This window comes from Podarcis tiliguerta (genome assembly GCF_965153285.1).
Source record: "Podarcis tiliguerta genome assembly, chromosome: 9".
Classification (NCBI taxonomy): Eukaryota; Metazoa; Chordata; class Lepidosauria; order Squamata; family Lacertidae; genus Podarcis; species Podarcis tiliguerta.
In genome coordinates, this window is record NC_139542.1 from 36,715,733 (window position 1) to 36,728,212 (window position 12,480).

Here is a 12,480-nt window from a genome sequence, read left to right on the forward strand (position 1 = left end):
CTGATAAGGTATCTTAATTTAAGTAACTCCGAATTGAAAAGCCATATGTGGAAAAGCAGGCCATTGCTTAAAATTTAAGCAGTCAGTAATGGGAAGCAACAGACATCCAACAATTTAAGTTTTTCACAGCTGAATGAATTTACAGTGACAGTAAGACAAGGAGGCACTAACCTACCTTACCAGGACCTGAGCAATAGCTTGATATGCTCTCCCTAAACCTGCGAAATCTCCCAGTAGTTTCGATATTTCCAGATAAGTATTTAGCTTCTGTGAGACAAAAAAGAAGATATAAACACTATTAGCAATTTATGCTTTGAAACCTTTTGTCCACATTGTGGGACAAAAATGGACAGCATTTATGTGAAAGCATTTGCATAAGGGATTTTTGTATAATTGTTTCACATCTCTGTAAACATTACGCATGCACACAAACTGTCTGATTTAATGAAAACGTATCACTGTTCTAGCCTAATAAGAAGCTAAATACATGAATTTCAGTTAACAAAGCAATTTATACAATTTACCAGTTGTGCATACATGCTTGGCAATTATGAGATAACAGATTTGGCATCAATCATTCAAATGCGCAATCTCCTTGTAATAGTTACTATGTATTTGTTTGGTTTATTATAGTCCAGAGGAATCCATTATAATAGATTGTATAGAATTTAAAAGGGTAAACTTGAAAACAAGCTGTTGTATACAAATTTATTGTATGTGCTTCTAATAATCTTTGCACAAAAGTGATTTGTTAATATTCATTTGGAATGTAGTCTATTAATGTGACCTCTTCTGTAAACAAAGGATTACAGCTGCCACAGTGAAACATATGAACTTAATTTAATTTAAACACTCACATAATTTGTATTGCATAATTTCTTTTCCAATTTTTTCAATGAGTCGCAGGAAAGCTTGTATATATAATGAAATCTCATTCTTCCCTCCCTCCCTCTTAGTACCTTGACCCAATCTATTACACACATGAGGACACAAGAACTCTCCAAAGACTATCTATGGAAATACTTTTTGCACATTTTCAAGAAAGGATTAGTGAATGTCATTTACGAGGTTTAATGGGGGGATGGGAAGGGAACAGGAAATCTATGCAAACCATGCTGGACAAATCTATGCAAACCATAAGGCTTTACTGATGTTCAGATGTACCTTAAGTGGAGCACATGCAGCCCAGTCAAAATGAACCTTGACTAGTACACATCATAGAGCAATCTTTTCTAAGGGTTGGCTAAACTGGATCTCATCCATGTGAGCTAGAATACTTCACCTTTGCAGTGCTGACAGCCTGGAATGTGTCAGCTGCTACTATTTAAAAGACTGCAATACTGCGCTAGGAAGCTTGTAAGGGGATGTGGTCATGTCTAAAGTATTGAATAAAGTGTTGGATGAAGTAGAGGTAAAGATCTAACTTCTTTGACCAGAGCATCACATAACTCTAGAAGCAGTTTATTGAACAAATTATCTGTTTTCTTGCAGTCTTTCTTGGTTCATAATGTGGTTCATAATGACGTTTCTGCCACTTTCGTATCCAACTGCCACAACCTTGCTTCCTTGCTATCCACCAAACAGCTTAAGTGTGGCCATGTTAGAATCCTGTTCCGCTTTTTGGAATATCTATATTATATTCAATAAAACACTTCTAAATAGGTAGCAGCATCTTTCTCGTTCTTTACATATAGCAGATTTCTTCCCTGTGCCCTATAGTTAGTGTGGATTGGAACTATGGATAATGCAGGGCATCAGAAGGAAAATGGATAATGCTAAAATATAGATACATATAAAGCCAATCCTAACATTCTGAAAAGTTTCTTCCTTAACACTGTAGAGGAGTGTGGCTTGGATCAAGAGCCAGTCATATTTAGAGAAGACTCTAATCTAAGTCCTACTGATTTCAGTGAATCATCTCCAAGTATGGCCAATGTCTGGATCTAATCTTATGTATTAAAAAAATATTTATTTCAGAATATAGCTTTTAACCTTAATTGTCTTAGCAAACAATACATATTACAAATACTACTAATTTCAACTCTGGGTAACAAGCATTTCTCTAGGTTTGTACAATGTCTTTAAAATAAACATATATAGTATGTATAATATTTACACATATCATATACGGATAAGTTATACTAATAGACATTATTATATAATAAACATTATATAATGATGAAAATGTGGGCACATTCCACATTTGTCTATTCCCCCCTATCCTGGCATAGAGAGGCTATGTTTCACAAGGCTTAATAATGGTATGTTGGATAGAAATAGAAACATTCCAATGCATAGGCATAAACCACTGCCTGTAGCAAAAGCAATTCTAGAGTGGAAATATGTTAGCAGTATCAAGAAGTCACAGCAAATGTTGAAACAGAGCACTCCAGCTGAATGAAATAAAACAAAGTAAAAAAACTCCCGATGTACAGACAGGAGTGGTATAAAATGAGGTCTGAAATAATCTGTTTTAGAAGAAATGTTTGGAATACTCAAACCCAGCAGTAGGCTTAAATTATATTTATGTTGTCTTAGCATTAAATATGTATTTCCAAAGGTCAGACTTCAAGATGGAGGTCAGCTTCAACCCAACATTTGAGCTGTGGGCATTGTCTTACAGCAGAGAAGGGAAACACTCTTCCTTCCACTATCCATAAATCTGTCTTCATCATCCTTGACCATTCTAGTGTTATTTCATAAGAGCCCATGTACAAATCTGCCAAGCTCGACTACGTATTTTTTTCTAATGTACTATTTGTCTTCAGCTTCAAAGTATCTCTTGCTGAAGTCTTCATGACTACTGCAATTATTTTGGTTACCCTAATACATCATTTCCATCTTTCTCATTCATTCCTCAACATAACATTGCAGCCCCCTCATCTCTTGCATTTCAAACTTCTTGTTACTGGGTACTTTATAGACATTATTCCAGGCAACATTTCCCGCCACTGTCAAGTATCTGTAGATATATAAAATATACTACTATGTTGAATACCTAGATATACCCAGTGCTGACATTTCATACAATTGTATATCTACCAATGAAACAATAATGTATCTTTCCGCTTTCAAATATTAGAATATTTGATTTGTTCTTCACATTCATTCTCCCTCCAATTTTCACAGAAATACAAGAATAAACTTTTAATGTTATGAAGTACACTAATATTAGTTTGATATTAGGAAACTAAAAGCCAGTTCAAGAGTTATACTTAGAAGCATTCCGTAGGAAAACCAGAATTTTTCCAGGAAAACTGAGGATGAAATGAATGAGAGGAAGTAGATTTCACTGATGGGGGTGAAGTGGTACCAGAAGGCAAAAAATTGGGTGCAGAGTTGCATTGCTTCTTTATAGAAAGGGAGGGGGAGGTTTTCTGGGAATAAGGAATGTTTGGGTAGTGATTTTGTGGGAGTCTGGGAAAGCGTGTTCTCCCTAATAGACAGCACGTGTTGCAGTGGGGTCTAGCAGGCCACCCTACTGTTGCTGGGCAGATTTGTTTGGATGGCCACAGGCAGTCACTGGGCAGTTGAGTTTCTGGGGAAATTTTCATGTTGCCAATTTTGTGGTGGGACACAAAGGTTTTAAATTCAGGTCATGTAGCTTTGGACTTTCTCTTTTGCTGCGTGCACCGAATCACCCGCCCACCCTCCCTGAAATGAGGGTTATTTCGCTTAACCTTGCTATGCCTGTCATAGGGTTGCCTGCTTTTGGGGCAGGGGCCTGGTAGGAATTTTGTCCATTTGGCTGATTGGCTGGTGCCATTTGTTTTTTGCCTACTGCGTAGCAAAGCATCACAACTTGTAAGGTTTGCGGTTAGGCATTGGTTAAAAAATTGGTTGGTGGAGGGGTAAGTGCCTACCCCTCCAATGCTGGTGCTGCAAGGGAATTCCGTTAAAGGAATCCGGGGGCTTGCCATGCCTTCCTCCAGATCCCTGGCATCGGGTTTGGGCCGCATAAACCCCTGGGAGCATGCGGGGAGAGGTGAGGGTCTGTTGCCCAGCTTCATTGATCCCCAATATTGCTTTCCCTGACTGGCTTCCGCTGGAATCTGGAAGTCAGTTCTGTTCCTGGGGCATGGACAGATAGTCATAACCAATGCCTAAAAAAACACTCACGTTTGTGTATTTAAATAAAGTTGTGGCCAAAATTCTGCCAAAAACCTTAAACAAAAATTTCTGTGTGAAGTGTGAGTTAATTTGGGGTGGCTTGGGGACCTCAACACACAAATGTTTTAGGGCAAGAATTCTAATATAGCATTTGGAAGCGTTTGGGGCATGGCAAGGGAATAAAGACAGGAGATGTCTCAAAGAAAAAAAGAGAAATGATGGGGCTTGAAAGCACAAGGTAGTGGAAGGGGAGAGAGAGGGTCTGGCCAGCCGATGGGCTTGCTGGAGAGGACGTGGTATTAATACCTGTCTGTTCTGTGATGCTGGGATTTGGTGTGTTAGACGTGAGAGCTCCCTCCCCTTCAGCAACAAAAGGAATGGAGGGGGGAATCCACAGGAAAGTTTCTAGGCAGAGGGGTGAGGTTTCCTTGGTTTCTGAAAGATTCCTAGATATTATGGTGAAAGGCACCACCTCTTCTGCTTGAGTTAGGCTAGAAAATTACCAAAGATGACAGTGAATGGGTGTAAAAAGCAAAATGATGTCAGCCAGGAAGAGTTTGTCTAAATACATGTTTGCAAAATTGTTTCAATATTCTGCTGTCCAGGTAAAATGGGAAAAAGAGATTAACATCTGGCAAGAGCTCCTCAGGCTATTTAAACTTCTTGATTAGTCAATGTGAGGGTTGTGGGGAGGAAGGAGTAATATTTGGGTGGCCACATCTTGGTTTAATGCTCCCATGAGTCTGATGCTCTTTTGCTGTGGTTCCAAATTGACAAATGATGAGGGAGGAATGACAGAGGTTACTGTGTAAGGCGACAATGAATTTACCATCTCTCTTGCAGCTCACCAAGCTTTGCTGTCTGTAATGGAGTCTGCCTTGAAGCTTCTCCAGGTCAAAACTGAAACTTCTTTTTGAGGTGCTGGCTATCATGGCAAAAGCTGGATATCTTTAGGGGTGCTTCAAAACACTTGCTAGATAATTTTAGTATCAGATCAAGCTGTGGCTAACCAAACATAGAACCAAAAGCTTCCAAACTCCTCCTCCCAGCTATATAGGAACAGGAGAGAAGGTGGAAAGTTTGCTTTGGCTCACTCCTGTGAACATGGATATTGTGTTTCTCATTTTCTTCAGTCATCACGTCTGCATCTATTCTTATTGTCATAACTGGCATAACTTTCTTCAATAAGTAGCAGAAATGAATAGGCTACATAATATGGCACCTAAAATGAACTTCGGGCACTTCTGAACTATATTTTTTGTTTCTTTTATCACCTTTACTGCACTGATTCTCTGATTATTTTTATATCAGCACGTACATTAATACTGATAAAATCTAAGCTATTTCAACAACATATACAGTATTTATCTTTGTAGTAATTACTTACAAATTCCAGTAACTTTGTACATTAGATTACTATGGATAGCTCAGAATCTACTTAAATTCAAATCCTGAACAACATGGGCTTCATTTCTTTAAACAAAATTAAAGCTTAGCGTAATTTCCCCCTTAGAAACCGGAACCTAATATTTTCAGCCAGCAAATGTGGTGAATATTTAAGCATAAATGCTGTGACAGTCTGAAGAGGCTTCGTCTGTTATCCTGCAGAGGTGATATAAGAGGCAAAAGCAATTTATGTATGCTTTCTGTCCTGACAGCTGTGACAATGGCTCAAAATGCTAGGCCTGCCAAGAGCTTTTATCAAGTATGTTATAACAACTAGTAATAAGTGTAAATAATAAATGCTAAGATCTTATGGGAAACAGTGGCAATAGTAAACAGTTTTTGGTGCTTGCTGATGGGGAATCTGCTGGTCTTGGAATTCCCTGGCTTCCCAGTAGAGTTTTGGCCTGACAATAAACAACAGTTTAATACTTTATCTAATCCCAGCCAGGAGGTGAATTCAGCAGCAAGCTTTTGCAGATGTTCACATCCAATAATCTATCCATAATTGATGAAACAGGGAGGTCAGATGTAATGGTTGCTACTACTCCAGCAACAAATAAATGGTTATTGACAAAACAAGCCAGTGTGGCGCTGAGTACTGAGCAGTGACAAGCCTGAAAACAGTGCAGAGAGGGAAGCAGGGATGAGGCTACCATCCTTCGCCTTGAGGATTCTTCAATATGATGGGCAGCATAAGGGCCACCAAGACACACACACACACCAGCAGATGGAGAGGATTTCTGAAAGGGGGAGATTCTTCAAAGACAGCGAAGAAAACAATGAGCTAGATGCAAGGTGCCTGAAGATTCGGGTAAGTAAAAATGCATGCTCTTGTACAGCAGCACTGTGATCCTGATGTCTGAATTGCTTTTATCACACTAATATGCCTACACTTATATACCTTGCTGTCAGGATGATGTTGCTTTGTTGATACCGTGGTGTGTGTTTTAATTGGTGGGAATATAAACATAAGCTTTGGACTATTGAAGCCAATCAGCAATTGAAGGTTTCACAGATATTTGCTGATTGACCTCAATACTCTAAAATTAATGTTGTCATTTCCAGCAGTGGCTATCCATAAAATAATAATATACCAGTTTTCCCCTAAGATAAGGGGATAAAAAAAAATACAGGCAGAAGCATTTCCAAGTAAAAAAAACACGTGATTTGGATAATCACTTTCTTTTTTCAAAACTACTGACGTTGAAGGAAAAGTTCTCAATCAATAAAAGCTTGCATTTGCAAAGGTTAAGTCCACAGAATTGCAAGAAATTCACTGTACTATTGACAATAAAAAATTAGACCTTTACATGCAAATAAAAACTGAAATCTTGGGCACATTTAAATGATAAAATACAATACTTTTACGATGTTTAGTAGCTGATATCATAGTGTATAAAACAGTGGGGAGATGTAGCATTATTGCTACATGCAATCATAAAAAGATTTTAGACAATAATAGTTTAAATATTGATATTACTACATTCACAGTATGGAATGGCCGGTTTATTTATTTTACTGTTTACTATCAACATTTCTGATTAGAACTGAAATTATGAAATACATGTCTGCTTAAAATAAAGTGACAGAATGAACAGGCTTAACTAATACTTCCGGTTTTATTGTGAAAGGTGCCCAACTCTAATTCATAAGTAAAATTTGTAGATATTTAAAAGTTGAGATCAGATGAGCTCCAGCAGAACAGAATGAGGAAACACTCCCACTTTTTGAACATAACCATAAGTTGAGCTCAATTATTTCCAAAGTTTTATTAAATGATTTATATTTATCTGCTTTTAAAATTCACTGACAAAGTGTTTGCAAGTAAAGCGAGAATATGAAACAAATCTATTTAATTTTACATTTTTTGTTGTTTAGTCGTTTAGTCACGTCCGACTCTTCGTGACCCCATGGACCAGAGCACGCCAGGCACTTCTGTCCTCCACTGCCTCCCGCAGTTTGGTCAGACTCATGTTTGTAGCTTATTTTACATTTACCAGCCATGTAAATAAACCCACAAAAATTAATAGCCTGCATTTTTTCTACAACCCTGTTAAGCAGCTAGCAGACTGCATTTTCACACTAGTCATGGAGGAAATGACTTTCCTTCCTCCATGGTTAGCATGGAAAGTATGTATATCAGCAGAAGAGGGACAGAGTATCTGACCTTCCTCAATCAGCTGGGTCAATCTATTGTGATGTAAAAGCACAAGGCCAGTGGGTGGTGCTGTGCAAGGAGGCTAGAGATTGCAAGTAGAAAAGTAAAGCTAGTTGTGTTTTACCACTCCCAACATGGTATCCTGGCTCTCTGTTAACCCTACTTTATGTAGGCAGGGGGATGACAAATTGTTAAATTTAAGTTGGTTCTAGATCATGTATTACATTTTCTCTACGTGAAGAACCACCATGCAGGGTGGAAAAAACATGTATGCCATAGGGCAGAGAGCTGCGGATAGAGATCAAGAGAAAGTTGGCAGGGTTAACAGATGGTGAATTCCTGTGCATCATTTGAAGCTACTGGTAGCCCTCTAGCACTTGATTCCTCCCTCTTTTGCTTTTTAAGGCAATTAACTTGGCAGGACGGAAGGGCAAAGCAAGAGAAAGCTAGCATATCTATAATGGAAAGCAAGGAGAGGGTTAATAATATAATAAACTATCTTATTAATGTTTATATACTGTCCTTGCTCCCAAAGAGGCTCAGGGCAGTACGCAACAGTATAAAAATACTACCATTTACACTACTTAAAACACCTAAAATTGAAAAACTAAAAACATTGTCATAACATAACAAACCCAATATCAGCAGTGAATGATCCCAAAAGCCCATGTTCTCCTCCTAATAAAGGTCTTTTTGGTAGTCATGGGCTGTGAACCTTTTAAAAAGGAAGTTGCATAGCACCTACAGCTTGTTTTATAATGACAGGATGTACACAAGTGGACCTAGATGGGCAAGTGAGGCAGGGAGAACAAGAGGATTGCTTGAATCAGCCTGTGTATGAATTTTAATTGTACAACTAGCTCATTTGGAATGCAGTGGTAAATAAATATGACAAGGCAGAAATTCAACAGATATAGCTTTTCAAATCACCTGCTTACATACACAGCTATCTTTATTTGTCTGATGCATCTGAAAGGAACAATACCTTCAAAGCTGCACATAATGAACGTCAAGTCAGAGAGTCAAGTCAGTTTTCTGAATGACTTGCTAGTAATGCAAAAAACACTTTGTTCATCTAAGGTGTATGTCTACTACATGTTTTACAAAGCTCCTTGTTACCAGGTGCAACCACCCACATGGCATCAGACAACTGCAGGTCATTCTAAAAAAATTCGGACTATAATTGCGTCATAGGCACAAGCAAAGTATTTTAAAGCATGCAAATGACTTTAGCTTCTGTCAGATGCAACTTGGGTGGTTTTATATACTGTTCAGTACAGTAGACAATCAGGGAGGTCTGAGTTGCAAAGAGTGGCCTTCTTCATTCTTTCAATGCATGCCTCTCTCAGGAGAATCATTTCTAATGTGTGCTAGTGATTAACTCATGTCAGCGTAGGGAAGGTGGAGAGAAAGTGGCACAAATGAGAACAAGCTTGAACTTTACTGATTACCGCTTCAATGCCAACTTACAACAGCCACCTTGGTGAGGAACAGCTAAGGGGAGACCCCAGCAATAGCAACAGAATAAGGCCAGCTCTGGTGACAAATATCTGTTCCCTTTGGACTTTCTGTGGTCAAAAGGAAATGTAGTATAAAATGAGAAGTGCATGTAATGAAGAGGAGTTTGTAGATTTAAGAGCAGAAAATCTTAAGTATTAAGGGGGGGCATATGGGGTATCAGTGCTCCCCAAAATAATATGAATTGAGCCACACTGTTACCAGATAAACTGCCACATTCTGCATTAGCTGAAGTTTTTGAGTCATCTTCCAAGGCCTCCCGCTAGTGTGCATTATTCCTGACATGTACCCAAGCAGCTATCCTGGCTGCAGGGTTGATATCTGATCATATTTCCCTAGTGCATTATAGACCCCTGTCTCTGAAACCCATTTCTAATACAAGTTCACCTAGTGCCAACCAGCTGGGGAGGCAGACCTCAGAACACCAGGATCCACTACCCTCTTGTGACTAAGAAACAGACTATAATCTTTTCGAATTCCAGTCATTCCCAAATGCCATTAGGCCCTATATTTCAACTTGCTCCAAACACACAAGCCTATTTCTATTCATATTTGAGTAAAGTATGCTTTAATACATGTGCTTAATGGACAACAGGTTTTGCTGAAGGTGACTGCAGCCCATCACCCATGTGCTGTGGCCTGTCCTGTGTTTAACCGCTTCCTTGTTCTCAAGGTTCCAGGCAAGCAGCGGAAACAGGAGAAGAACAGAGGAAGATACCTGTCGGATCACACCAAAAGCTTATATAGTCTGGCATCCTGTTCTCACAGTGGCAAGCCAGATGCCTCTGGGAAGCCTGCAAGCATAACACAAGAGCAACAGCGTTCTTCCTACTTGTGTTCCCTGGCAACTGTTATTCAGAGGCACCCCCCCCCCCTCCTGTGACAGAGATGGCTTAAATTGCATTTGTTAAAGTATCCACTTAAAGTCAGTTTTGCTGTAATGAATACATATCGTTCAGTCATTAAGCACCTCAAGGGAGAAAAATCCAGTTCCATTCTTTAGACAAGGTGGGCACATAATTGTACTTAAATCATAATCATAAATCGCCTTGTAAAACTCGTGTTTCAGGTGGATTACCTTGAACCTTTGTTTTCTGTGCTGTTTGCATTGTGGAAGGAGAGTAATAACAAAATGGCAAAAGGAACGAACGACAGGCAGCAATTGGAGGCAACAGCATCTGAAAAAAAACTGTGCCTTTTAGATTCTCCCAGAAGGAGTCTGCTTGAGGTGGCCCACAGAACAAAGGGATAAAGAAGATGAGAACTCTGATGCAAAGCAGGAAAATAACTGTTGAGACCCCTGAGTGTATACCTGAATAGTCCCATGCTGTGTGGCAAGACCCTTTTAGCATGCTACAGAAGCTGGTGATGAACTACACATTACCATGTGGCAAACTGGCTTCCAGCAGTATTGTCTGCATGTTACAAGTAATGATAACCAGTAGTCCTCTGGGAGCAGAATGCAATGATTTCATCTCTGTAAGCATCTGAGCTCCCCTTGGATAAAGAGACCATTAAACTGAGAACAGAAGGGTAAATTTTAAGCCAATGATTTCTAATTGGATAGTAAAGCTCACATGTGCTCAATGGAATTGAAAACAGCAGATATTTTACCACTGTATATATATTGATCACTGTTGAGGATTAAAGGCTTCTATAAAACATTTTTTATTTCTCACTGTGCACTTTTTCTTAGTAAGCATTGCACTTTATTTTTACGATTCTGTAAATTTCTTCTGTGGGGATATTATAATTAAATGGTACACCACATTTAGTATTACATATATTATATAACATGTGTGACATGACTAATAATAATAATAATAATAATAATAGGGACTAACTTTGACTTTAACTTCCTCTGTATAATAATTCTGGTTATTACACTGGTTACAGGAAAAAGTATTCTAACTAGAAATACTAGTTTTTTTTAACCAAAGTTTGTATGTTCAATATATTCTACTGAAAAAGGAGTGTCAAACTGCTAATCCCATGAAGTGAAAAACTAGGCTATGGTAACCTTTAAGCAACAGTAATGTTCTTTTGGGTTCACCAAAGCTTCTCAAGTTTGATTTTGACCCTAACAATGTGGGAAATCCTGCTTCTGTTTTGAAAAAGTATGCTTGACACCTGGGGGAAATGTCCAAATAGATTTTTAGCTCTATCTGTTTCTGTGAATGCTTGTTTTCATTTATTTATCTTAATTCAGCTTTATGGCCATCAGGAAAACTATATTAAAACAGCAGGAAGCAAAGTTTATAAGCTGCTATAAGGTATATCTGAAAATTCAGGGTTTCACTTAATGAGTCTTTTGCAGTACTATTATTTTGAAACAACAGAGAAAAAAATACAATTGAGAATTGCTTCAATAATTCTTAGAAACCAGTTCCTGTGTTTGTATTTAATTATCTTAGGCTGTCTGTATATAAAACGAGCTGTCTGAAAACTAAGAATTGACACAGAATTAAGTTACCGAGCTAACAGTTTTCTCTCTTCTCAGAATTCAATCCATTAAGAGAACAATATATACAGCCAAACCCACCACAGATATGATAGCTTAAATAGTAAGTTCAATAATGTATATTAGGTAATGAACCAACTCTTTAAAAAACTTACTTCTATTGCTGTCTTTTCTTCTCCAACTGTATGATATGCTAGACCCAAACAGTAGGCAGCTTCTCCTTCCATCTTTTTGTTCCCCGCTAAATAAGAGGTATCAAGGCAATAATTGTCGTTAAGATTTATCATCAGAAAGCTTAAAAACTAATGCGATGCCTGGTACTTGATATGCATTTCTAAATATCATGTTTTTACATTAATACTTTATTATTACTTATCTCCTCAACCTGTATGATCAGTTGTGAACACCAGTTGTGGTGGGCTGGTGGTGCTCACTTGACCTCCTGAGAAGCTGCTGCTTACCAGGAGAGGGGGAAGGAAGAGGCAGAAGTGAGGATGGCATGGTGCTCCTGCCAGTGTGTTCATGCTGCATGGACCTCCCCACTGCCTCCTTCTTCTGGGAAGCAGTAGCAGCAACTCAGCTGCTGGGAGGTTACGTGAATGCTACTGTCCCACCACACCACATTTTCTGTAGATGTAAGTTATCAGCAAGCAATACCATAACAAAGCAGCCTGTTTCTCCTGTTTTAGTCAATGGCGAGCAGTGACCAGGTAGGTTAAGTGAGAACTGTAGTGTCAGGAGAATACAAGCTGTGCTCCAGCAGAAGCTGGGAGCGAGCTGCTTTATC

General features: G+C 38.7%; 1 protein-coding gene across 4 annotated transcripts in view; it reads right to left on the reverse strand.

The window, feature by feature from the left end:
- Nucleotides 1-12,480, reverse strand: part of TTC29 (tetratricopeptide repeat domain 29) — a 106,989-nt gene that overhangs the window by 48,020 nt on the left and 46,489 nt on the right. For all 4 annotated transcript variants that reach the window (XM_083457425.1, XM_083457423.1, XM_083457422.1 and 1 more), the window contains exons 8-9: nucleotides 11,849-11,934; nucleotides 176-267 (exon numbers count right to left, since the gene is read on the reverse strand). In XM_083457425.1, the coding sequence (XP_083313551.1) occupies nucleotides 176-267; nucleotides 11,849-11,934 (178 nt within the window). The remainder of the gene's footprint in view (nucleotides 1-175; nucleotides 268-11,848; nucleotides 11,935-12,480) is intronic.